Below are 26,531 nucleotides of genomic sequence, written 5' to 3' on the forward strand. Positions count from 1 at the left end.
TTTTAATTGCTTTCTCACCCAATTTCTCAAGGTTAGAAAAAAAAGTCAGAGGCAAAGGAGACAAGCTGGACTGTGAGTTGACAAAAGGGGGTGATTTTTAAAAAGCTAAGACACATTCCATCTTCTTTCCATCTATTAGTAATAATTTACAGACTGACCCAGGACTGTCCACGTCCCCATTCAGGCTCCTTATGCCTCCTCTTCTCTTGTCCTGTTACCACTCAGTGATGCTGAGTCTACTAAGGAATTTGACAAATATGAAGCAATGTATGTAGTTAGATTTTTTTTTTTTCTCTCGAGTTTGGCTGGGTGGGAGGCGGAGTTATTTGTTGTAATGTTGGTCTGATCGGCAGATCGAGTGTGTGTAAGTGAGTTCTGAGTCTCGGTCGACAAAAAGGGACTTGAACGCAGAGAGGCAGAGCTAGAGGGAGAGGAGGGCGGGGAACCAGGGGAAAGAGGCACTCAGGGTTGGAGAAGTGTTAGGAACGGAGGGTTAGTGTAGGAGGGAGGGAGTCTGGCTGTCGGAGCAACACCGGAGAGATAAAGGAGAGTGAGAAGAGAGGGAGACAGAGGGGATGACTAGTGGGAGAAACAGGGAGACGGAGGAGGCTTAAGAAAAAGAGAAGAGAGTAGAGGAAAGAGTAGGAGAGGAGGGAGAGAAGCAAGGAAGAGGAGGGTTACAGAGTGACTGTGGAAGATGGTGTTTCTCTATTCCAGATACTTTTAAGATTGGAGACTCTTTGCTGGTGGGGAGACTCTGGGTGGTATGGCAGCCAGTTAGGCAGCGGCAAAGTATAATGGACAGCAAGAGACAGACGTTCCAGACACCTTTCCGCCGCCCGGAGATCCCGGAGCTGTTTCTCCAGCCAATTCGTTTCCCAGCTGGAGTCTCTGAGCGCGCTGCACTACCAGAGCCCAGGGAGCGCCTAGAAGCTAGCTGCTTCTGCAAGATGCCTTCGCCTGAGCAGTAAGAACTTCCTGCCTGAGTCCCTGCATCCTCTCTTAGCTGAAACTCCCCAGGAAACAGGGGCGGGAGACCCCAGGGGGAGGGGCGAGGGGGAACCAGAAGCAGCTCTTTCTCCCCTCCCCCTCCCCTGCCCGGCGCGCAAGCATGGATGTGCTCAGCCCCGGACAGGGCAATAACACCACGTCGTCCCAGGGTCCCTTCGGGACACGCGGCAACGCTACTGGCATCTCCGACGTGACCTTCAGCTATCAAGTAATCACCTCTCTAGTGCTGGGCACGCTCATCTTCTGCGCGGTGCTGGGCAATGCGTGTGTAGTAGCGGCCATCGCCCTGGAGCGCTCCCTGCAGAACGTGGCGAACTATCTCATAGGCTCGCTGGCCATCACCGACCTCATGGTGTCGGTGCTGGTTCTGCCCATGGCCGCGTTGTACCAGGTGCTCAACAAGTGGACTCTGGGACAGGTCACCTGTGACCTGTTCATCGCCCTCGACGTACTGTGCTGCACCTCGTCCATTCTGCACCTGTGCGCTATCGCTCTGGATAGATACTGGGCCATCACCGACCCCATCGACTACGTGAACAAGAGGACGCCCCGGCGCGCCGCTGCGCTTATCTCGCTCACCTGGCTCATTGGCTTCCTCATCTCCATCCCGCCCATGCTGGGCTGGCGCACCCCGGAAGACCGCTCGGACCCGGACGCGTGCACTATCAGCAAGGACCACGGCTACACTATTTACTCCACCTTCGGCGCTTTCTACATCCCTCTGCTGCTCATGCTGGTTCTCTACGGGCGCATCTTTCGAGCCGCGCGATTCCGCATTCGCAAGACAGTTAAGAAGGTGGACAAGAAGGCAGCCAACCACCGTCTTGCGGCATCGCCGGCCCCGCAGCCCAGAAAGAGCGTGAGTGGTGAGTCGGATAGCAGAGACTGGAGGCAGGGCACGGAGAACAAGGTAACAGGGGCTCCGTGCGCCAATGGAGCCGTGAGGCAGGGCGAAGAAGGCGCCGCCCTGGAGGTGATCGAAGTGCACCGGGTGGGCAACTCCAAAGAGCACCTTCCGCTGCCCAGCGAAGGCGGTGCTGTCCCCTACGTCCCCGCCTCCTTCGAGAAGAAAAATGAGCGCAACGCCGAGGCCAAGCGCAAGATGGCCCTGGCCCGCGAGAGGAAGACGGTGAAGACTCTGGGCATCATCATGGGCACCTTCATCCTCTGCTGGTTGCCCTTCTTCATCGTGGCCCTAGTCCTGCCCTTCTGCGAAAGCAGCTGCCACATGCCTACCCTGTTGGGGGCCATAATCAACTGGCTGGGCTACTCCAACTCTCTGCTTAACCCTGTCATTTACGCCTACTTCAACAAGGACTTCCAAAACGCGTTTAAGAAGATCATCAAGTGCAAGTTCTGCCGCCGATGATGATGGAGTAGCGGCGAGTAGGCCCATCCCATTCATTCTGCCTCCCCTAGTCCTCTGGAATCAAAGCCTTTGCTACTTTCCCTCTGACATTCACAGCTGCTAGGCGCGCTGCTTCCAGACCTCATCCACCCAAGCCTCTCCCAAGCCTCAGTCCCCAGCGGGGAAGGATGGCGCTCTTCGTAAAGAGGCTCTAGCCTCCGGGCAAGAGAGAAACTCCTCCGCTCTGTGAGAGGAGACCTTGGCTCAAACTGGCTTCAGAATCCGTTTGATTCCAGCAATTGCCTCCTGCTTCTTCTGCCCCGTAATCTTCGCGGCGGAACTTTAAGCTTCAGCCGTTAAAGGCAAAAAAAAAAAAAAAAAAAAATCCACACGAAAAAAGAACCTGTACACCCAGCCGCTGCGCCCAGAAAAGGCTCTCTCACGCGATCGCCTCACTGCTACACCTTGAACTTAAGGTTCAGGACTTCGCTTCATTTCCCACCCCCGCCCCGTCCCGCTGTCATCTCATCCTTCCTTCCCCATCTTCCCTTTATGCCCTCGCCAGTCCTAAAACACTAATTTGCTAGTCGGAAAAGCTGGGAGGGTCTGCTTTTCCTGGTGCCTAAGGTGTCCCGGGGAGTCTCCGTCTGCTGGCGTGGGCTCCCAGAGTAACTCTCCCGAAAACAGCCCCATGCTTTGTTTTCTTGGATTCAAAACAAGTGGCTAGAGGTTGTCTGAGTGGATCAGTAAGTACAAGGCTGGGCCAAAGGGAGAGAGAAGGAGAGCGGAACGAATTTATCCTTGCCTGCCTTGTCAGCACTCACCAAAGAAACTGACATTCATTGGGAAGGGAGAGCGGATTTATTCGGACAGGTGGCCCGCGAGTCTACGAGCTGGCATCGCCACTTACCTACTGTGGGTGGCGCCAGCCGGCCACGTTGTGTGAGCCGGGCGGGGGCGCCGAGTGCCGAGGATCCGCGCACCTTCGCGACTGTCTGAGGTCTGGTTTGTGCTGGGCGGGTGCACTGAAAACTAATCCCAACTGGAGCCATCCCGCCTACGCCCCAGGACTTACTCAAGCGAGGGTGTGTGGGCTTGGTCGCTCAGTCCGGTTTTTCGGACCTCATGGACTGTAGCCCGCCAGGCTCCTCTATCCTTGCGATTTTCCTGGCAAGAATACTGGAGTGGGTTGCCATTCCCTTCTCCAGGGCATCTTCCCGACGCAGGGATCAAACCCAGGTCTCCTACACTGGAGGCGGATTCTTACTGTCTGAGCCACCAGGGACGCCCAACAGTTAAAGTTAATGGAAGCCACAGCTTCCAGAGCAGCTCTAGGGACTAGAAAGACTAAGAAGTCCCAAGGGTGCCATTGTCCAGGTGGGCCCGAGCTCTGGCTGGCCCTCCCTTGGAATCTGAAAGGAGAAGTTTATCCAATGCAAGCAGATTTTTTTCCCTCCTAATTCACTCTCTCCTCCTTTTCCGAATGGGAAATAAATCTATTTCGCGCACCCTGACACTGAACAAGATTTGTTCTGCAGAATGTCCAGGACACTTGGTTACCAAGATTTTGTTTCCAAAAGGGAAATCGGGGCTTTCAGTAGAATGGGCCCCCACAGGTTTAGCACTATCTGTGACCTCAGAAGTGCTCATGTTAAATAGAGGCCCTAGGGCGGCAGAGGATGAGTTGGTTAGATAGCATCACTGACTCAATGGGCAGGAGTTTGAGAAAACTCTGGGAGATGGTGAAGGACAGGGAAGCCTGGCATGCTGCAGTCCATGGGGTCGCAAACAGTAGGTAGGACACGATTTAGCGACCGAACAATAAAGGACTCACTAGGGGTGCTTTCTCTGCGGAGTCCAGGGGACTCCTGTACACAGCTCCTTGCCCTGACTGTCCTGCAACACAGGTTTGCCCAGAAACCGGCCTCTTGTCATTGTAATGTATGGAGCACTCCAAGCTTTCTTCTTCAAAAGTCCTTTCAGCCTTGCCACTCCTGCTGAAAAACCGGTTATCTTTACTGCCCCCTGGAGGGAAGATTTTCAGCTCCATTTGAATGTAAGTTTCCATCCATGTGACCAGGATCAAGAAGTTTGTTATAATTAGAGCTAGCCTCTAATTTTCTGTTGAATGATGGTTTCTTTTCCATTAATTGCACAAAGTTAATGATTCTTACTCCCTTCTCCATTCATGCTTACCTTAGGAATGATTCCTTGGGCTATTTTGAGAATTGTGTTAAAAAAAGTTGCCAATGAAAAAAGTTCTCTTGTTTTAAAATGAAGAAAGTGAAAAGACAACTCTATCACTTGTAGCCCTTTTATTGTTTGTCAAACGGAACCTCTGTTTGGTATCTTTTTCTCAGACCTAAACCAAGAGTAAGCATCACATCCCCTTAAAAGAGAGAAACTATAAGTGCTCTGGGAACTCAGTGGATGATTTTTCTATGCATAAGTAATGCTTCTTTTTTTTTTTTTAAGGTGTTTTTTGTTTTTTTTTTTTTTTTTAATGTGGCCCATTTTTTAAAGTCTTTATTGAATTTGTTACAGTATGTTTCTGTTTTATGTTTTGTGTTTTTGGGGGGCTAGAGGCATGTGGGATTCTTAGCTTTACCACCAGAGATCAAACACGCACCCCCAGCATTGGAAGGGGAAGTCCTAACCACTGAACCTGCCAGGGAAGCTTGGCATAAATAATGCTTAAAAGGGGCTATGGTGGATAAAATGAGAGAGATTTTTCCAGTCCATCACTTATTTATTTGAAAATTCTTTTTTATTTTATTTTTTTTTTTTGCTCACAGTAATTTAAGTAGAGCTATATGAAAAACCAATCTTTGCTGTATGTCTTCCTATATTTTAAGGACAAATTCTCTAGATAAAATAATTCGAGTCCTAAATTGCTCATCCAAATTTTACCTTGATCAGCATTTGGAGTCTTGAGACTTCTATTTATTTGTGTCTTTTGCAGAACTTTGTCAATGGCTTTGGGATCTTTGTTCTTCCTGCCTTGGAGGATTTACACACGAATGGGGAAGGAGCATTTAATTAGAGTATAATTGCCGAAACCATAGAGAGATTTGAGGAATAAGTGCAAAAGAGCTACATAGCACTAAAGAGCCCCTGATGCTTTTTTTTTCTTTTAAATTATTGCATTAAGGTAAAGTATATATGCATCAAAGTTGGCCTTCACTCTTCCCTGTGACAATAAAGAACTTTAATAATGGTCATGCTACAATAAACTGATATCAGTAACATATACATCTTTATTTTAATCATAAGCACTGTCTGCTTGTATTTATTTGTATAATTTTAAAGTGGAAGTTAAAAAAAAATACTGTTATCAGGAGAAGATCCTGCTATACACATCAGGGATCTGACACCTAGAGAAATAAATTTTGTTTTAGCACAGAAACTCATGCTAGTTTCTTTTTTAAAAATTCCTGTCTCTGGAAAGAGAACGTGGCATTTCATCTTTTAACCTTGAAACCATACATTTTCCCTGACTGACATCTACAGTGAAGATTTAGACGTCTGTCTAATTAATATGGACAAGGTGGGGGACTTGCAGAAGAGAAATGCAGATTCTAGTAGAAGAGCCAGGGGCCTGTGTTGCCTTTTTAGCACAGTTGACAGTGATAAGCCCCCTTCCCTGTCTTCCCCACAATGTCCAGCTGGAAGAAAATAGCCTCCCTGGTTTCAAATGAAGCAACACATTGTTTTGAGGTTTGTCACTTAATTAAAAGTGAAGGGGCATTTTCCTTTCTGGCTGGGTCTCACTTGATAGTGGGATTTTTTAATGGAAGATCTATTACTACATTAAGATTGATTCAAATGCTCTCTTTTCCCTGTGGAATCATCAGTAAGGCCTCTTGTTTCCCATGTTATGTTTGTTAATTTCACTGTTTTCTGGTGTCAGAATGATAGTTGTAGGGCAAGGTAAACCCAAGTAAGCCTCAAGGGGGAAACAAAGTCAGAGCTATTATGGCCAGAGAAGAGGACACTGTGAAGCCTAATTTAGGCAATGTATGTACATACATATTCTGATAATGAAAAGTCAAGATAGGAATCGAGATAACAAGAACTGTCTGGAGTTTTTCATTTGAAAAGTATTACATGAGGACATCCCTGACCTTGAGTAAAATGATGCATTTGTCTTCCAGATTGTGGATATCGCCCTTCTTGGCCTTTGCTTTATGCTCTGTCATCTTTTCCTCCAAGGAGATGGTGGCTTTCTGTTTTCTACAGGGCTTCTTGAGCCCGTGTTAACACTCCAATTAAGAAAGAGATTGTTGTAATCAGTAGCTTCCAGTGTGACTAACAAGCCCAGATAAACAATTGGCAACTGTCACGTGTCAGGCTCTTTTGGATAATGTTGAAATATGGGACTATAATATAAGCTGCTATAGACACCCTGTTTTCAACCTACTTGGGTATTCAAGAATATACTACTAAGGCTAATAAGTAAACACTCAGCAGAATATAGTTATTATCTAAATACAGGAGTGGTTCTAAGAATTTGGAGGACAATGACCATTGTGGGCTGGGGGATGGTAGGGAAGATTGGGTAAAGAAAACTGCGTAGAGCATCCAGGATTGAGCTCTGAGCACATGAGGAGTGATAGAAAAGGGCAGATGTTCTTCACGAGGTGACAAAGACAGCCCAATTCCCTATATCAAGTGGGGGCTTGTAATGAAATTTTTATCTGGATTCCTTACATGCATCAGTCTGGATTGATTATGAAGGTAGTGATTCTAGAGAAAGATGCAGACTCAAAACTTCCCATGAGTTATAACAACATGAAGAGTCTGGGAAGAGAGAGAAGATGAATCTAAAATCAAAGGAATGGGGATTAGGGTAGCTAGATAGAGGAAGAATGTTCTGAGCAGAGTAAGAGGCAGAGTGCATGAATAAGAAGAAATTCATCAAACCATTTAAGAGTGATAACAGGGCGACCAGGGGTAGGTATAAGATAATAACTCATATTTATGTAATGTTCGTGATTTTGCCCAGTGGTTTTCACATATAAAGTGGAAGTGTTTGTCAGTGAGTCATGTCCAACTCTTTGCAACCCTATGGACTATAGCCCACAGGTTCCTCTGTGCATGGAATTCTCCAGGCATAAATACTTCAGTGCATAGTTATTCCCTTCTCCAGTGGGTATTCCCGACCCAGGGGTCAAACCTGAGTCTCCCAATGGCAGGCAGATTCTTTACTGTCTGATGCACAAGGGAAGCCTCAAGAATTTTTAGGTGGGTGGCCATGGTGGCTTGGACGGTAAAAAATCTGCTGCAATGCAGGAGACCCAAGTTTGATCCCTTGCCGGGAAGATCCCCTGGAGAATGGAATGGCAACCCACTCTAGTTTTCTTACCTGGAGAATTCCATAGACAGAGGATCAGTGGGATTGTAAAGAGTTTGATATGGCTGAGCAACTTTTACCCATAAGAAACATATAAATTTGAGATAGCAGATCCTTCTGGAAATACTAATTAGACCATTTTAGCCAAAGCAGAAGATTCCTACACTAATGGGTACATTCAGTAATGCTTGAGATCATATATGGAATCATTATAATACCAGGTTGAAAACTCGACCTATGGTTTTCATTCATGGGGACCACTATTAATGAAAGATGTGTACTGTTTGCAGGTAATTTCAATGATGCAGGTGTGAAACGATAAACGCCTGAATGTGGGATGCTGGTAAGACTGAAAGATACATCAGAGAAAGAACTGGCAAGACTTGGTGCCTGGATGTGAGGACAGAGGGAGCTGGAGATGCTGATGAGGTTTTTTTGTTTGTTTGTTTTATAGATTCTTCTAATCTTTTGTTAATTAATTAGCTTATTTATTTTTGGCTGTGCTGAGCCTCCATTGCTGCATGAGGGCTTTCTCTAGATGTGAGGAGCATGGGCTACTCTTCGTGGTGGTAAGTGGGCTTCTCATTGTGCTGGCTTCTCAGAGCACAGGCTCAGTAGCTGTGGTGCATGGGCTTAGTTGCTCTGAGGCGTGTTGGATCCTCCTGGACCGGGGATCCAATCCATGTGCCCTGCACAGGCAGGTGGATTCTCACCCACTCTACCATCAGGAAAGTCTGCTGATGAGGTTTTGAGCCAAGGAGATTTGAGCAAATAACAGAAGAGGGAAAGTCAGGAATTGCTTTTCCTATGGGTCTTTGTTTTTTCAGCTTTATCTATAAATGTGAAAAAGCTTTGTTCTCTACTAAAAAGCATTCCCAGCCCAGATGGCAGGGAACTGCTGATAATGGTAGTGATACACGTGGTATGGCATTTGAACAATCTGTCATTTGGATGATTATGTGAAGAATGTCACCTCCTAGATCAATGGTTGTACTGATTATTGATGCATTTTTTAAAAGTAGAATATGTTCATTGTTTTTTTGGAGAGAGCACAATTCCAAGGGACTATAGCAGCCTTTCAAGAAGAGTGTCCCAATCTCAGATGTTAGGCAGGGATATTTGAAACCCAGAAGACTGGCTATGCATAATTGACCAAGTGAAGAAGAGAGCAATCCAGTTTGTTCTTCAAGTCCACTTATTAAGAATCAAAGCAGACCTATTTTATCCTTGAACTAGATCTTTCTAGAAAATCGAGATCCATGAGACTGAAGTATCCAGTGAATTTTGTTTTCCAAATAAATCACTTTGCAAAGGCAAGGATGGGGAAATGAGTTGGATCCACAGGTAATTCCAAATCTAATCCTATCTCAGGTATTTCCAGGCTCCCTGTCTGTAATCCTGAACAATTGTTCAGACCGCCACAAAATTTGCCAGGACAAAATTTCAAGGAGCTGTCTTGCTTTGGCAAGTGGTCCTTTTGTGTCTCATATGGTTTCATCTTTGAAGAAAGAAAAAGAAGTAGTTTGGGAGAAGAAGAAATGGGGAAGAAAAGAGGAGGCAACAGGACTCACCTATCTTGTTATTTGGCTGGCTGTGGAGATTGATGAGGAAGTTTTGAAACTTCTCCAAAGTCCTTGCAGGGGAAGCATTCTATGAGATATAGTGTGCTTCATGGTTCCTGGAAGCAATTAGTCTGTCTTTGCAAGAATTAAAAAGAGAGAAAGGAAACTTTGAAAGCTAGTTTTAATTTTAAAAGAACAGTATTAATAGAAACAGGAGTCTGGTTGTAAATATTGACAATGTAGTGTTTGAGAGTGTATACTGTATTGTATAGATACATCATTTTTAATAATGACTAAACGTGCTCTATGCATATCACAATGCAGTTGTGTAATGGTGATCTATTTATGAACATGCACAGGGCTGTCAAGGTTTAGGAGGGATTGACCATGCATTAGGGTGTTAGAGAGCCCCTAATGCACTTTAGTTCCTGTAAAGAATCTGGGTGGGTATCCACAATTCTAGAAATAACCTTAATAATCATTAATGACATTGACACCTGTGTTAATAGTTTCTGTTTGGTTAAAACATCCTGTTATGGATTAAAGATGTTTTAGATGGTGGTGATTATGCTCACCAGTATCCAAGACTTTTTCTTCCTGGGTATAGTGCTACATTACATTTCTCAACCTCCTTTCTAATGAGGCTGATGTTAGGCTAATATAATACATACAGAATTAATATCTTTCCTTTGAAGGTTGGACTGTAAATACCTCCAGAGTGATCTTCTCTTCCCATTCGGTAGCTGGAGAGGATTCTCTGCACCTGGAGGAGGATGGAACCATAGGTACAAGGACCCCTGGATACCTTCTTTATGTAGACCAGATTCTTCTCCTCTTCACACCCCATGCAACCTTTGATTGTGATATGAACAGAAATAAAACCTGAGTTTGACTTAATTAAACTGAAATTTTGGGGATTGTTTATAGAACAGTCTATTCTGATCAATATAAAATATCCATAAGTAATACACTGAGCGAAAAATTTGCAATCCTGTCAGTGACTTTGTCAGGAAGGTTGCTCCAGATAACTGAAGTGACTGACTGCCAACTTCTTTCCATTCTGGGCAAGGTCGCTAACCTGCTGGGAAGGAATGGACGTAAGTCAGGATGACACACACGCAGTGTATGTTCTGAATAGTACTGGGCATCCAAGAGGAGCTGGAGTCCATCTCTGGTGCCTAAGCCCAGAGACAGTTTTTCTCTGGCTTTAGTTTTATAGACAGCCTTTATAGGTAGGCCCCTGGGAAACAGCTTGGCTATTTCTTGGGTTTTTGGGAAAATTATAAAGTAGGAACATTGATTTTCAATGCCTTTTCTTTTCTTTCAGGCGGCTTTTTCTTCCATTGTGCTTTCCCCATTAGCCTCTCAAAACCTGCACTGCCTGTCATACATCTAAAGTCTCCTACAGGCCATTTTTATTCCCCATTCTCTTAATTTTAGATCATACCAAAGGTAGCGGAGGAGCAGGCCAGTCCAGAAGAAAAACAAAATTGACTAAGTTGACTGGCAATGATGGTGAACAATGACAACTTATTTTTTTTATCCTTTGGACAGCTGAGAGATGAGGCATTCCATATTCTTTAATAAAGACACTGCTAATAATAATGACAGTATGCAAAAATAAAAATACTGTAGAATATCTTGTGATATGGTATATTTCCATGGTTATAACACATAAACATTATCTCCAGGGAAATGAAACCATCTGATCCTAGGTATACTGCATTTTTCTAATAGCAGTTTCTAATAGCAGCCCATGTGCTTATACGTGTAGGTAGATGAAAATAAAATGCAAGTGGCCAAGAACCTTTCCTGTATTAATACATGAGATTTTTCAAGAGTTCTTTAGTATACTTAGGTGGCTATTGCAGCTAGAATGGCTTAGACTAGCATTATGGAGGAAAGACTGATAAGGGAGTGATTAATAATAGAGGTCTGCAAAGAAAGAGCTGAGAGGTCTTAGAGATGGATTGGGTCTGAAACAGGCCAAAGGAAAAAGAAAAAAGAAGAAAAAAGCACATTTAGAGATTTTAGAGAGTGGAATAGACTAGAAATAGGGAAATAACAAGCAGAAGGTACTACTCTGGGAGAGAAGAAATAGGTCTTTGATAAATTTACAGAATTCAATTTGAGTAACAGGAAAGAATAAGAAAGCAGCAAAACTGATAAGAGATAAGGGGGCACAGAGCGGTCAAGAGGTCACTGCATGTAGAACACTACCAGGAGAGGTTATGCTGTTATAGGAACTAAAGGGAAGGATTACATGGAATAATCATTTCTTTTTTCTTTTCGATAAAAGGAAACCAGTGCATGCCAATAGTGACTAAGGAAATGGAAATAACAAAGAGGGAAGATTGAAGGCAGGAAGAAAATATTCTGGAGAAAGAAGGAGTAATTGGAGTGAAGTCTTGACGAAGGCAGGAGGCTGAAGGGTTTCATTTTGAGATGGAGATACTCTGTGATATAGGAGGTAAAGGGAGAATGTGTGAAAAAGTAGAGATATAATCCAGCTTTGGGGAGGAAGGAAGAAGCTGTATGGTTTCATTCCAGAGTTACACATTTAGATGGATGCCCCCGGTGAACAATCAAAATGCAAGGACATCTGTTATCTGGGAGCCAGATAGAAGGCCAGATAAAGTTGAGTGGAGTTGGAGGCTGCGGCAGTGCTTGGCGAACGTTGCCTCTGAGTTTGTGCTGACCTTTAAGCTACAGCACATGAGAGCATTTTTTCTGCTCCTCCTAGCCTGTCTCTTTTTCTTACTTCTCCACTACATTTGGCATGATCCAAAATTGAGGAGTCAGTGCATCGGAGTACTTTCTCAGGCTGGAAGTGGTATCTAATCATATTTGAACATTCAGTTGGTATGAATTTCAAATGTGCTCTTACCTTGCTTGATAGTTTTTTGTGTAAATTTTCATATTACTTGGTTTACTATACCTCTTACCCTTAAGTCATAGTTTGATAATCTGGTGGGCTGCAGTCTCTGGGGTCGCACAGAGTCCGACACAACCAAAGCGACTTAGCAGCAGCAGCAGCAGTGTGGTAATAATGGGTTTGACAGCACCATTACTGATTTTTTATAAATGTTTATATCTCATTGGAAAAGACCCTGATGCTGGGAGGGATTGGGGGCAGGAGGAGAAGGGGACGACAGAGGATGAGATGGCTGGATGGCATCACCGACTCGATGCACATGAGTTTGAGTGAACTTTGGGAGTTGCTGATGGACAGGGAGGCCTGGCCTGCTGTGATTCATGGGGTCACAGAGTCAAACATGGCTGAGCGACTGAACTGAACTGATATATATATATACATACATATATATGGGCTTCCCTCATAGCTCAGTTGGTAAAGAATCCACCTGCAATGCGGTCGGGAAGATCAACTGTAAAAGGGATGGGCTACCCACTCCAGTATTCTTGGGCTTCCCTTGTGGCTCAGCTAGTAAAGAATCCGCTTACAATGCAGGAGACCTGAGTTTGATCTCTGGGTCGGGAAGATCCCCTGGATAAGGGAAAGGGTACCCACTCCAGTATTCTGGCCTGGAGAATTCCATGGACTGTATAGTCCATGGGGTCGCAAAGAGTCAGACATGGCTGAGTGACCTTCACTTTAACATATATATATATATATGTGTGTGTGTGTGTGTGTATATGTATGTGTATATATATATATATATATATATATATATATATATATATGCTTGAACTTATATAAACTTGGGCTTCCCCAGTGACTTAGCAGTAAAGAATCTGCCTGCAATGCAGGAGACACAGGAGACACTGGTTAGATTCCTGGGTCAGGAAGATCCCCAGAATGAGGCCATGGCAACCCACTCTAGTACTCTTGCCTGGAGAATCCCAGACAGAGTATCCTGGTGGGCTACAATCCATAGTGTCACAAAGAGTCGGACATGACTGAAGTGACTGAACACACATGCATGCATATAGTACCAGGGTGGAGTAGCTTTGATCTAGGTGGATGGGTATGTGTTCTCATGTTTTAGAAAAAAAATATTGGCAGTACTTTGATGGCTACCAAAGAGGTACTGCATGTATTGAGGAAGAGTCTAAGAATAAAAATGCCATAGACTCCACCTTTCTTTTGTAATTCTTGTTAGTTGATCGAGGAGCTTTCACCATTAGAATGTTATACAAGTCTTATATCATCCCTGGGATATATAAGTGGAAGAGTTTCCAAATAAATCTGCCTTTCTACAGATTCAAAACAGGTACAGAGAATTTAAGTGATTATCCTAAGTTTACATGGCTGATTAGAGAGTCTAGTTCTCTGTCCACAGAACACTGAACCCCCCAAGAAAGGAGCATATCTACCAATCTAATGAAGGAGAGGATTAAGAGGCAGACCTTTTAAGTCCTTAGAAAGAAAACAGGCTAGCAGTGCTAGTGTGCAAAAAAAGCCTGCTCTGTCTTCTCTCAGCTTCTCCTGTCTCCTCAATTAAATGAAAAACCCAAGGAGAATAAGGTCACCATCTATTTAATAGTTAACAATGAATTATCTCAGATAATAATTTGAATTAAAACATACCTCTTTATTGATGTAGAATTAAATTCACTTGTGTTAACTTGAAGTTCACATTTAGCATTAATCACGGCATTCAAGGAAAGTTAATCCCAAATTAATCCTATAAATTCGGCTAATGTAGCCATGCTAAAATGGGACAGCTCAAGCAATATGGCCTTTCCACGTTTTTCCTCTTCAGGTTCTAAGTTATGACTCCTCTTTCAGCTATTGAATAATGATTGCATTTATCACAGAGTGCCATCAGTCAGAGTACAGATTTAAGTGAGAAATGGAAAAAGCATTGATGCCTAGTAACTGTGATGTTAACCCTGGATAATGGTGTCAGTGGTTTTCAGAATATTTAACCTACAGGAGGAATCCACTGTCATTTTCATCTCAAAGTTGCTTCTACTGTCTTATTTTGGCCAGGAGCTAAATCTTCATGCTTTAACTAGGAAACCGTTAACATTATGAGATAACACCTTGTTTGTATAGCTGAGGTAAGTAATTTTAATTCAAGCAGGGCTGTAATGTAAACTTTGTAGGAATATTGATTATTCAGAGTAAATTATATTTAAATATGTTCCAACAACTTGTGCAAACCTTTGAAAATGAAGGCACAGAGAAAAGTTACAAAGCCTTTCATCTGATTAACTATTTGTCAGTCAAAAGTTTCCTGAAATTTAGGGTCTACAAACTGGAGTAAGGATTTGTTTTCAATATTTTTACAGAGCTTCTGCCAGGTTTCCAATACTGCGGATGCTCTAAAGAGGCACACAGTTTTCATACACATTTCCTGCAATTAAACGCTTATTATCTAGGCTGTAGACTGGGGTAAATTCTGGAGTACCCATAAGGAGAAAGGGTAGCCTAGCCGCAGAGAGAAATGGCTGACAAGAGTGGGGGCTGTCCATATCCCAGCATAAAGGAGACATTCCTAGGAATTGGCCACGTAGTGAACGGTGGGCAAAACACTGAAATGTAGGAAGACAAGGAAAATCAGGGGATGAAGTGACACACAGCAGTATTTTCAAGCTATTTATGTAGTTGGATGGTGAGGAAATGAGTTGTGACCCAGACTCCCCATACCATTTACTGAAGTAGCATGTTGAAGTGGGCAGAGTTGTTTGTAAATGCTTATACTCTAATGGTTGTTCTTAATTCTGGCTAATTTGAATTATTGGGGAGTTTTTAAATATATGAATGACTTACTACCACCTGGAGATTCTGATTCATTGAGTCTGGAGTTAAGCCTGAGAAATCACTATTAACAACAACAACAAAACCTCCTTGGGTGATTTTAAAATACAGAAAATGGATACAAAGAGGTTAGAAAATATTTAAGGGCATATCAGAAAACTCTTCATATATAAAGATGTGTTGTGTGCTTCATGATGATGTTAACTTTATGAGTCTGAGACTTTATAACAGAGAAATATGATATTTGGGGCTATCTTCTGCCTTTGAGAAAAAAATGAGAAAAGGCCAATAAAACTTTGCTCTTGGTCTCCTGCTTATTATGATAAGAAGCTTTCTGGGAACCAACAATATAGCAAACAATTTAGAACTCAGCATAAACAGAAACTAGCTGTAAATGGACTTTTAAAAAGTGATTAATATTTAGGATATCTACATTATACAAATGTATCGATTTTAGATCTTGTGAAGTTAAAAATGACTGCCAGAGCTGAAAAGGTTAATGACATCCTCTGTTAACCAGAATGAGGCCCTGTCATTGAGAGAATATTTACTGCCCAGGGTCGTGAACGAGATATATATGTACCTTTTGCAAAATGACCTTTATAGACAAATCTTTAAGGCTGTAAATTTAAGTTTGCTCATGATAAATCACATTCCTGGAGTTGTGGAATGAGGAAGGTGATTGATCCATGTAATAACTCAAGAATAAACAGGAAATATTAACAAGGAGCAGGGATGTAGGTCAGTGGTCCTTTTGGCGAATAGTTTTGACCTCCTGATGTCCTATATCTTTGGTCCTTAAATTTGGTCCTACTGTTCTTAAATTTGAATTTAAGCACTAGAGATACACTCAGTGCACTAGAGATGAATTTAAGCACTAAGTCCAGAGATGTGCACTAACCTAGGTGAAACAATTTATTTAATCTGCCATTATTTTAAGAGGACGTACTTATAAATACAAATTATTTGACAAAAATAAATTCTCTGAGGAAAATTAAGGACTAATTTTGAAGGAATTAGATGATTAGAACAAGTACTATATCATGATAGATGTTAATGTTGTTGAAGTATAACCATTCTAATAAATTCGCTATTAAATTGTGTTTATAGATTGATTGTTCCCATCAAGGCTGCAATCTAATTTGTTAAAGTTAAAAATGGAAAACTTTAAAATTGTACAAGAATTTTCTAGTTAACGATAGTCATTTTCATCCCCACATTTAATTCTCACCTTTCCTGAATTCTTAACACAATCAACATGACATAGAAAAAGAGAAAAAAATACCCACATAGATTATATCAGTGGGGATGAAGAGGTAAAACTGACCATCAATGAACTAGATATTTTGAGAAATTTCTGAAAGATGTAATAGAAATAGTACCAGATCTGAGGGAGGTTTCTACATGCCTAGAATGTAATTAATTCTTCCATCCATCCATCCATTCTTTTACTCACTTAGTTTACAAATATTTATTGAGTGTATATAATGTGTCTCATATTTTTGAGACATTAAAGCTTCCTTGGTGGCCCAGGGGTAAATAATCTGCCTGCAGGGCAGGAAGTGCAAGAGACACAGGTTTGATCCTTGGATTGGGAAGATCCCCTGAAGTAGGAAATGTCAACCCACTCAAGTATTCTTGTTTGGAGAATTCCATGGACAGAGGAGCCTGGTGAGCTCCAGTCCATGAGGTTGCAGAATCGGACAAGACTGAGCATGCACACTCAGCTTCAAAGATCACAAAGGCAATAGTATTAACACAATCTTTGCTCTCATGAGGTCTAGTGAGGGGAGACATTGTCCAGAAGTCAATGAATAAACAAACAAGGTACTTTCAGTACTACAAAAAGCAAAATAGAATACTATAACAAGGAGGATTCCTGGGGGGCAGCACTAGCAGTGGTAGTACGAATCTCTATTTTATTGTGTGTCAGGAAGACCTCCCTGAAGACAGGACAGTAGTGCTGAGATCTGAATAATAGGAAGGAATCGGCCATAAGAAGATTCAGAGGAACAGCCTTTCGGGCAGATGCAGTAACAAATGCAAGGGCTAAGAAGAGCCAAAATGGTCCAGCGTGGCTGAAGAGGAGTGAAGGAGAGAGTTACAAGACGTGAAGTCAAAGTAGGTGCAACTTTACTGCTAAGGTGTAAACTGTAAGCTGCAGGGCCCCACATTTGCATCGGTTCTTGTAAGACCTCGAACTGAATTTTGTATTATTTTTCTTGACTTGAACCCATCAGATTGCATAAACTTGAGGTTCCTTAAAGTTTGGATTCGCTCCTGAATCAGAGGTTCAGGATCAACAAGGAAGAATTTATAGGCTCTGGAAAGGGCATCTAGCTTTTTTTGTTGTTGATCTGGGGAGTCTTGGAAGGTTTGGGGCAGGAACTACAATGCTATGACTGGTATGTGCCATGTATTATAGAAGGATTTCTGTGGCAGCTCTCCAGTGGATGGACCACATAGGTAGGTAGGAATATAAAGCAAGGTCCCTTAGGAGGCTTTTTACAGAGTTGTCCCAAGGGCTTAGGAGATGGTGGCTTGGAACAGTGAGGCTGCAGAGGAGATGGTGGGAAGGGGGTCTGTGTAAAATCATCTGAATAAAATCTCTAAAAAATATCCTTCCAAGTTCAAGTTGAAGGCATGGGTGGGAAGTGGGTAGTGACTAGAAGCAAAATCTTAATCCTAATAATGACTTTGAGAAATGCATACTACTGAACCAAATCATTACATAAAAGGCTAATGAGATGTTTTTAAAAGAATAACATTCATTATTAGTGAAAATGTGGTGACAACATTCATATGTACAGTTAATAAAATGTCAATTGGCACACATTTTTCTGAAGCGAAATTGGTGCTATGCATCACAAACCTTTCAATGTGTGTCATTTTTGTTTCATTAATTCCATTTTTAGTAAAATCTTCTGTGGAAATAATCAGACCACTGATGAAGCATGCATTTATAGAGATGGTTCTTATAGCATTGTTAATATTGCTGATGAACTGGACAGAGGTTAAATGTTCAATAATAGGGGTTTGAGTGAATTCATTAGGGTAACCCATACAATGAAATACTATGAAGTAATTGAAAAAGAATGCATAAGCACATATGTATTGGTTTTGAATGATATTAGCAATCTGTTGTTAATGAGGAAAGCAAGTTACAAAATATTGTACATGAAGAAATATTTATGCATATGAATAACAAAAAGTCTTGGATATATATCTACATGCTAACAATGTTTAACTTTCTGTGGTAGGACTGAGGATGATTAAAATTTTTTCTGTCATGACTTTTTATAACATAGATAAAAAAATAAATTTAATTAGTGGTAGGAAATACTTTGTATTTATAGAAAATTTGTATTATGTTTGTTATAACTTTTGAGACTCCAAAGCAAATATCTTTTGTCATGTGGGATGTATTGTATATGTAGTTATAACCCATTAAAATTTTATTTCCATAATATTTTAGTTATGGAGACAAGAGTACACACAAGAAACAATTAGACAGAATGAAATGAAATAAATAACACAATGTTAAGTGATGTAGGTGACACAATTTGCATCAGAAGATCAGTACAGACGAATCTAAAGGGACCCAGGGAATCAACTCATTCCACCTTCTGCATGAAGTGAGATGAGCATGGCTTTTTAAGCTGATAGGATTGGATTCAGTGGATACGAGGAGTCACTTGGATGCAGAGATTAGTGATTTATGAACGGAGAGGTAAAGCAGTTGGTATAGTTAGACCTTGTTTGCGTATTTGAAAGAATAAAGTCATAAGATGTATGGTAAGCTAGGAAGAAGAATTTATAAATTTCATTATGAATCCATCATCTTCATGCCAAGAAATTATCCTGGCCTCTTGAATGGTAGAGAGATGTGTGCCTTTTATTTTATTCTATGCAACAGGGATTAGGAATCCCTGGTGGCTCAAATGGTGAAGAATCTGCCTGCAATACAGAGACCCGGGTTCGATCTGTGGGTTGGGAAGATTCCCCAGAGGAGAGCATGGCAGCCCACTCCAGTATTCTTGCCTGTAGAATCCCATGGGCAGAGGTGCCTCCTCCCCAGAGGAGTGCTTGGGGTTGCAAAGAATTGGACACAACTGAGCAGCTGACACAGAACAACACCAGGGATTAAAGGGAGAAACCCTTGACCAAGAGAGTAGTGACAAAATTACTGACCTAAATTTACTGGGTTAGATACAGGGTCTGTCAGAATGGTGGCTATGAGACCCTTCAGGGAAGCCTCAGCAACTTACTGAAGCCAAGGGACAGGAGTGAGTCCTTTTTCAAACTGGAAAAATGAGGTAATGCAAAATTCGCCTAGAGAAAGAGTGAGATGAAGCTTGAAGAGAAATAGTGGCCCTTCCCACAGGATAAGAAGGAATAAAACCTACAGTTTTCTGATTAGCTATGTAGTTCAGGCTTCTGCTGTTAATGTGGTCCGTTAATCCCGTTTGGTTGCCTGTGAGGCACTTGCTGAACACCATGTGAAAGGACACATTCGTGTGTTTTGTGTTTCTGAACTAAATCATGACACATCTTTAACTGTCCCTTATTTCATACACCAGGCTTTGTTTACATGGGCCATGAAATTAGCTACTGATTTTTTTTTTTACTATGCCATTCACTTTTTTTTTATGTTTATATTAATTTTTATTTATTTATTTATTTTTTTTACTTTACAGTATTATATTGGTTTTGTCATACACCAACATGCATCCACCACGGGTGTACACAACCCAGAGGGAGGGGAGGGAGGTGGGAGGGGGGTTCAGGATGGGGAACACGTGCTACTGATTCTTTGATGTTTATCTGTAACTTGGCCCTCAGTTTCCATGGTCAAGATTATGTACTGAGCTATACATTTAGCTGCTGTGACCAAAAGTGCTGTGTCTCCATTCTGGATAGATGGCTTCAGCTGTCCCTGTCCCTGTGGTCTGTTATGTCTGACCTTTGCCACCCCATGGACTGTAGCCTGCCAATCTCCTCTGTCCATGGAGATTTTCAGACAAGAACACTGTAACAGGTTGCCACCCTTCTCCAGGGGAATCTTCCCAACCCAGAGATCAAACCCATATCTCTTGTGTCTCTTGTCTTTACTCATGATCATATATCTCATTCTCTATATCTGATATTAATATAGCTACTGCAGCCTTATTTGGGTAGTGATAAGAAAGCATATAATTTTTTCTTTTGCTGTTAATTTATCTGTGTCTTTATATTTAAAGTAGATTTCTTATAGATAGCATAGAATTGGATCTTGTTTTTTTATTAATCTCAAAATTTCTTTTAATTGATGTATTATGGCGATGGTTTAGTCTCTAAGTCATGACCAACTCTTGCGATTCCATGGATTGTAGCCCACCAGACTTATGTGTCCATTGGATTTCCCAGGCAAAAATACTGGAGTGAGGTGCCTTTCCCCTCTCCAGGGGATTTTCCCCACCCAGGGATGGAACAAAGATCTCCTGTACTGCCGGTAGGTTCTTTACTGACTGAGCCGCCAGGGAAGCCCCTTGATGTATTTAGACCATTGATATTTATGTGTATACCAGTATGACTGATGCAAGGCAGTTGATTTGCTCATATCCCCCTTGTGTGGCAGAATGATGGACCGTGCTTTCTCCCCAGAGAATAGATATTGCAGTGCGGTTTGCCAGGTGCCATATGATAGACAAGCTTATGCTAAACAAAAGAGTATAGACTGGGTCTGAAACAGGGAAAGATACTCTCACACAAGCCACTCAGTCCAGCACAGCCTGAGAGGACACTGTGTCTTGGCAAGGAGGTGTTCCAGGTCCAAGGCCTGCTTTCATTCTTGGCGGCTAAATGGCGGTCAAAAGACTATATCACAAGACTGTCTTTCCCAATAAATATGTATTATAGAAAATTTGAAATAATACAAGAAAGTACAAGGAGGAAATACACTTCACTCATAATGCTATCAGCAGTAGGTAACTTCTCATTTTTTTTTGATATTTTTTCTTTCCATTTGTATATATTAGATACACATAATATTTTAAATACTTTAGATAATAATTTATAACCTGATTTTTTCACCTTGTGAGCATTTTATTATATTCTTAAATATTTCAAGATCACTCTTTCATATGACTATATTATATTTAGCCTTATCTGTGACTTTTGATATTTAAATTGTCTTAAACTTATTTTATTTTTGCAAATACCATTACAGTAAATATCCTTCTCCAAAATCTTTGTGAATATTTTTACTATTTCTCAAGATAAATTCTTAAAAGTAGATTTATCAGTCCAGATGGTTTGACCATTTTTAAACATTCAATGCTAACTGCCAAATTATCTTTCATAAAGATCAAGCCAATTTACTCTTCCACTAGAATTGTAGGAAAGATTTGTTTTTGGAAAGGTGGAGGAGTTTTTCTACCTAATTTTTCCAGATGAGGAGAAGCAGAAAGAAGCATAATTTTTCTTGACAAAGGAAAATATTAGGGATAGTTTTGTGGATTGTGGGTTCCTCTAATACTTCCTGGTTGAAAACATAGCTAAGAGCAGCTCCCTAAAGAGTGAAATGGTAGATAAAATTTGAGTTTGTGTATTTTAAACATTCCTTTAAAAACAAAATTCAAGAACATGCTTTCTGTTCCCCTTAAAATTTCTTTGAATATCTTGAATTTTCAGGCACTTTCTCACTTTTTATGGAGTTTGGGAGTTTCCTCTTCTCTTTCTCTCTCTCTCTCTCTCTCTCTTTTTTCCCCCATTTTTCAAGGTTCTTCATGCTCCTCAGATTCTGACTCAAATGTCTATCCCTCCTGAAATCATTTCTGATTCCCTCAAATCCTGCAATTGTTCAGGCACTCTGAGAATTGTGTGTGGAATCTACTGTACAAACTTTTGATTTTCAGTACATATGATTTTATGTACAGATCCTACTCGAGCTTCCAACACGGGGCTCGTGTCTTGCACTGCTTCTGTTTCTCCAGAAAGGATTCTATCAGTTTGTATATTGTAACATGAACCTATAGACTCCATAAGAGCAGGAACAAATTTTATTTTTTCACTATTCCACCTACATTTCACACTGCTTAAAGCATAGTTGCTGCTGGAGCTCAGTAAATACTTTTGAATAAGTGAATGAACAAATAGATATAATTTATAGAGCAGGGTGACTTCAGAAAAATTATGTGCTTCATTTTCTCTTGAGCAGTCTCATCAGGGAGGAAGGAAGATTACATTTTTCTCCCCCAGGAATCTTTGGACTTCTAACGCTTGACTTTTCCTTACCCACAGAGCTCTTCCCCTTTGGTGATGGTGGCAAGCAGGCTAGTGCAGACCCTTCTGGGGAAATAAAAGCCATTAAGAAGACTTGTATCATGTGCGTTTATATGTGTGTGTGTTTAAGGCAATTAAATTAATTAGGTCTAATTTTTCAAAAAAGAAGAAAGAAGGAAAGTGAATTTGCTCAGTCATGTTTGACTGTTGTGACTCCATGGAGCCTGCCAGGCTCCTCCGTCCATGGGATTTTCCAGGCAAGAATACTGGACTGGATTGCCATTTCCTTCTCCAGGGGATCTTCCTAACCCAGTGATTGAACCACACTGCAGGCAGACTCTTTACCATCTGAGCCACCAGGGAATTTTTACAAAAAGGGAGGAGAACAAATCAATCTAAATTTATAGTGTCAAAAGGAGAAAAAAAAAAGTCTGCCTGGGTTTGTCCCCAGGAGTAAGATGAGGAAAAGATCATAGTTCTCTTGGGAGGTAGAAAGTCCTGAACCCATTTAGATGCGGTAACTCCGAGGGTCAGGAATCTGAGGGGAACGCTGTGAATTCTGAGCCATGCCCTTAGGGGCAGGCAAAGCCCCCCTGTGGCCAGTCTGGGCCTGAAAGTGAGTGAAGCTGCCCATCCACAAATGGAGCTTGTTGGCTCGGGTCACAGATGGCATGACAGCTTGGACAAGCAGTGAGAAACTAGAGCTTTACAGTAGCATGTGTCCCCAAAGAATGAATGGCGATTGTGGCAGCCACAGACCGAGGCGTTTTTCAGCTCAAAACGCTAGTAGGCTGGAAGGTCAGTTTTTTATCTATCGAAATATTCTGGCAATCTTAACAGGGTGCAGAAAGCCCAAAATGACTGATACGTCTTCCTGCTAATCTGAGTGAGTAGCGAATTGATCTTTTTCTAATTCACTTGAAACATTTAAGGAATTATGATATAACACATACCTTACACATCTCAGGGCAATTCATACCTCATATAATTGTAATTTTTGTTTTCCTAGTCACGACCTCTCACAGTTAGGGGCTTCTAATATAGATTTCTAGGGTATTCTAGAAATTTCTAGGGTATTCTTATCTGCTGGTAAAAGGAATACTCCCATTTACTGTCCAAATTTTAGCCTGGGTATTCATAGGTTTCTGGACTAATTCTTATGTTTTAATGTTTTTAAATTATTATTGTTGACCTTGGTTTCCTTTTTCTTTATATGGAGCAATATTGGGTGAGTATATATCACCACACCCACCGCAACATATAATTTTCATTAACAGTGTATGCTGTGGGATGTTTTAGGAACTGTTCTTCCAAGCTTATATTTAACATTTAAAAAAAATGCTTGGAGGATAGCTTTTGTTGCAGACCAGCTGTTTAGCTTAAATTTAAATTACTTTCTGAAACATGTTTCCTTGTTGAATATGTGCAAATTACATTTCGGATGTTAAAATGGTGGTATGCAGGTGAAGAATCTTTGCTAACATCCTTCCATCAATCTTCTCTCCCTTGTTTTTACTCCTTTATCCTCCCAAATAATTAAATGAGGTTCTCTGTGCATCATCAATTAAAAGGAATTGAAACTCGAGTCTATAATAAGGATCAGGGTACAGCTGGATTGAATAATCTTTCTCCCTTTTTCATTAGCATGGAATTGAGGGGTGCATTGCTGGCCACCCTCACATTTCTAGTATTCTCAAGTAGTGCTCTGCCATTCCAGGAGAGATATAAAAATGTTTCCCTTTAGAAATCAGTTTATGATATCAGCAAGTAATTTCAGAACCATCAGTGAAAAATTCTGTTTCATACTGTAAAGGTGTTTTTTCCCCTTGAGGGAGAAGGAGACCAAGAACAGTTAGGAATTTTAGACACAGTGTTGATTATCTGGGTGCCTTTGACCTTATACCAATTACATCCACAGGACTTCCAAGGCAGTCCTTATCTCTCCATGGAAGCATAAGAAATGACATTGATTTGCAAGGTCTTTAAGCTTCTCCACCCTCTGCCCATTTTTTTTTTTTTGCTTGTTCTCTTCTAGGCTGTGTTAGTAAGCTCCCTGCCCTTAACTTTTAGTTAAGTTATGGCAACAGGCAGTTTCCCCAGCAGACATAGAGTCACAGGGGAAAGAGGTCACAATGTCTATGTTTCTTTGTCACCACCCCCTCCTTTCAGCTCTATCTATTCCAGCAATGGAGATTTCCTTCTGAGATGACAAGTCCTGCAGTTCTGATGTGTCTTTGGTTACACTGGTTTTCTTCTCTACCCTCTTTTGGGGCCTGAAGGTGGAGATAATTTTCTGCTATTTTAATCCCTTAGTGCTCTCAGAGTTCCTTGTGTGTTCTTAACCCTCGCCTCACTTCTGTGAATAAATAATTCCTTCAAAATTCCTGCTGAATGCATCTATATTTCCTTCCAAGACACCGAGTGAGAAAGCACTCCTAACACTGGGCTGATGAGTTGGAAATATTGAATTTTGGAATTACCCTGAGTTTACAACTCTTTCAGATTGCTTCCTGGGCAGTAAGTGGTAATTTTATAATAACTTTTTGGAATCAACCAGCATCCCATTTCAAAGTAAAGCTTAAGTTGTTGAGCCCAGTTGCCTTGGGCTGGAAGAAAGGCAAGTTTCAGTAAAAAAAAAATATAGATTACCAAAACTGACTCAATCAAATCTCCCTTCTACCTTTGGCTTATTGTGAAAGTAGTGCTTACCTAGTAAGCTTAGGCATAATTATTTGTTCTGAGACAAATCAGGATCTAGACTTGGGCCTGAGGGAGAGCCAACAAAAGATAGTGGTCCATTGTAGGAGCGGTTGATGAGTAGGGCTTGTACTTGTGTTTATTTGTAGGCAGGACAAATGTCGGGCAGCCCATGGACCACAAGGCTGTGATAATACTTTCTAGTGCTTTGCAAAGCAAGCTGTGCCCTTACCATCTGGTCCTAGAGCTTTGTGAATGGCTACACATGACTGGTTTGGCACCAAATAGCCCAGAGAGGTAAGAACAGTGGCATCTATGGTGCTGCTTTCCTGTTACTTTTTAAATTAATTCCAAATGAAAAATGAGGGTAAGTGGGGTGTTGGATCTTTTTTCTTTTTGTGTTAATGTTTCAAATAATCTGTCTTTCCTCTTGGAGGCTTCACAGGTGGCTCAACAGGTAAAGAATCCATCTGTAATGCAGGAGATGTGGGAGACAGAGAGTTCAATCTCTGGGTCAGGAAGATCCCCTGGAGAAGGAAATGGCAGCCCACTCCAGTATTCTTGTCTGGAGAATCCCATGGACAGAGGAGCCTGGCAGGCTACAGTCCACAGGGTTACAAAGAGTTGACTATGACTGAAGCGACTGAGCATGCACGCATGCACATCTTTGCTCTTAATGTAAAGGATGGGTAAAAGAACAGGTGAGGATCAAGTACCATGTCATTTCACATGTCTGGAGTGAGCTGAATGTGGCAAAGAGGTGCATCTGAAGGTTTCGCTCTGGTAAAAATATTAGTTACTTCTGATATTTTACCTAAAGGGAACTTTCAGATAAAAGGAACTTTGAATGAAATCTAGATAAAGATCTGTTGAGAAACTTTGAATCATTTACTTATATTTTTACTTGTTAGAAAAAAAATTTTTTCTTTTTACTTGTTAGAGGGCTACCCTGATATCTCACTTGGTAAAGAATCTGCCTGCAATATAGGAGACCCCAGTTTAATTCTTGGATCAGGAAGATACCCTGGAGAAGAGATAGTCTACCCATTCCAATATTTATAGGTTTCCCTTGTGGCTCAGCTGGTAAAGAACTGCAACGTTGGAGACCTGGGTTCAATCCCGAGGTTGGGAAAATCCCCTGGAGAAGGGAATGGCTACCCACTCCAGTATTCTGGCTTGGAGAATTCTATGAACTATATAGTCCATGGGGTCGAAAAGAGTCCAACAGGACTGAGCGACTTTCACTTTACTTGTTAGAAAATAATGTCTTCAATTCACAACCACTCACAAATTTATGGAGTGTTTCTTGAAGGATACAGTCCAACTACTTTTCTTTTCTTTTTAATTTAAATTTATTTATTTTAATTGGAGGCTAATTACTTTACAATATTGTATTGGTTTTGCCATACATCAACATGAATCTACCACGGGTATACACATGTTCCCAATCCTGAATACTCCTCCCACCTCCCTCCCCGTACCATTCCTCTGGGTCATCCCAGTGCACCAGCCCCAAGCATCCTGTATCCTGCATCGAACCTGGACTGGCGATTCATTTCTTATATGATATTA

The 26,531-nt window shown here is 41.5% G+C and overlaps 1 protein-coding gene across 1 annotated transcript; it reads left to right on the forward strand.

The window, feature by feature from the left end:
- Positions 1-320: 320 nt before the first annotated feature.
- On the forward strand, positions 321-2,744 carry HTR1A (5-hydroxytryptamine receptor 1A). The gene has a single exon (XM_027520411.1). It carries the CDS (start codon positions 1,112-1,114, stop codon positions 2,378-2,380), a length of 1,269 nt encoding a protein of 422 aa, XP_027376212.1. The 5' UTR covers positions 321-1,111; the 3' UTR covers positions 2,381-2,744.
- The last annotated feature ends 23,787 nt before the right edge of the window (positions 2,745-26,531 follow it).

Source organism: Bos indicus x Bos taurus, chromosome 20, assembly GCF_003369695.1.
Source record: "Bos indicus x Bos taurus breed Angus x Brahman F1 hybrid chromosome 20, Bos_hybrid_MaternalHap_v2.0, whole genome shotgun sequence".
NCBI lineage: Eukaryota > Metazoa > Chordata > Mammalia > Artiodactyla > Bovidae > Bos > Bos indicus x Bos taurus.

Bases quoted from the DNA above. Each gene is read 5' to 3' on its own strand.
- HTR1A (XM_027520411.1), top strand. From the start codon at position 1,112: ATGGATGTGCTCAGCCCCGGACAGGGCAATAACACCACGTCGTCCCAG.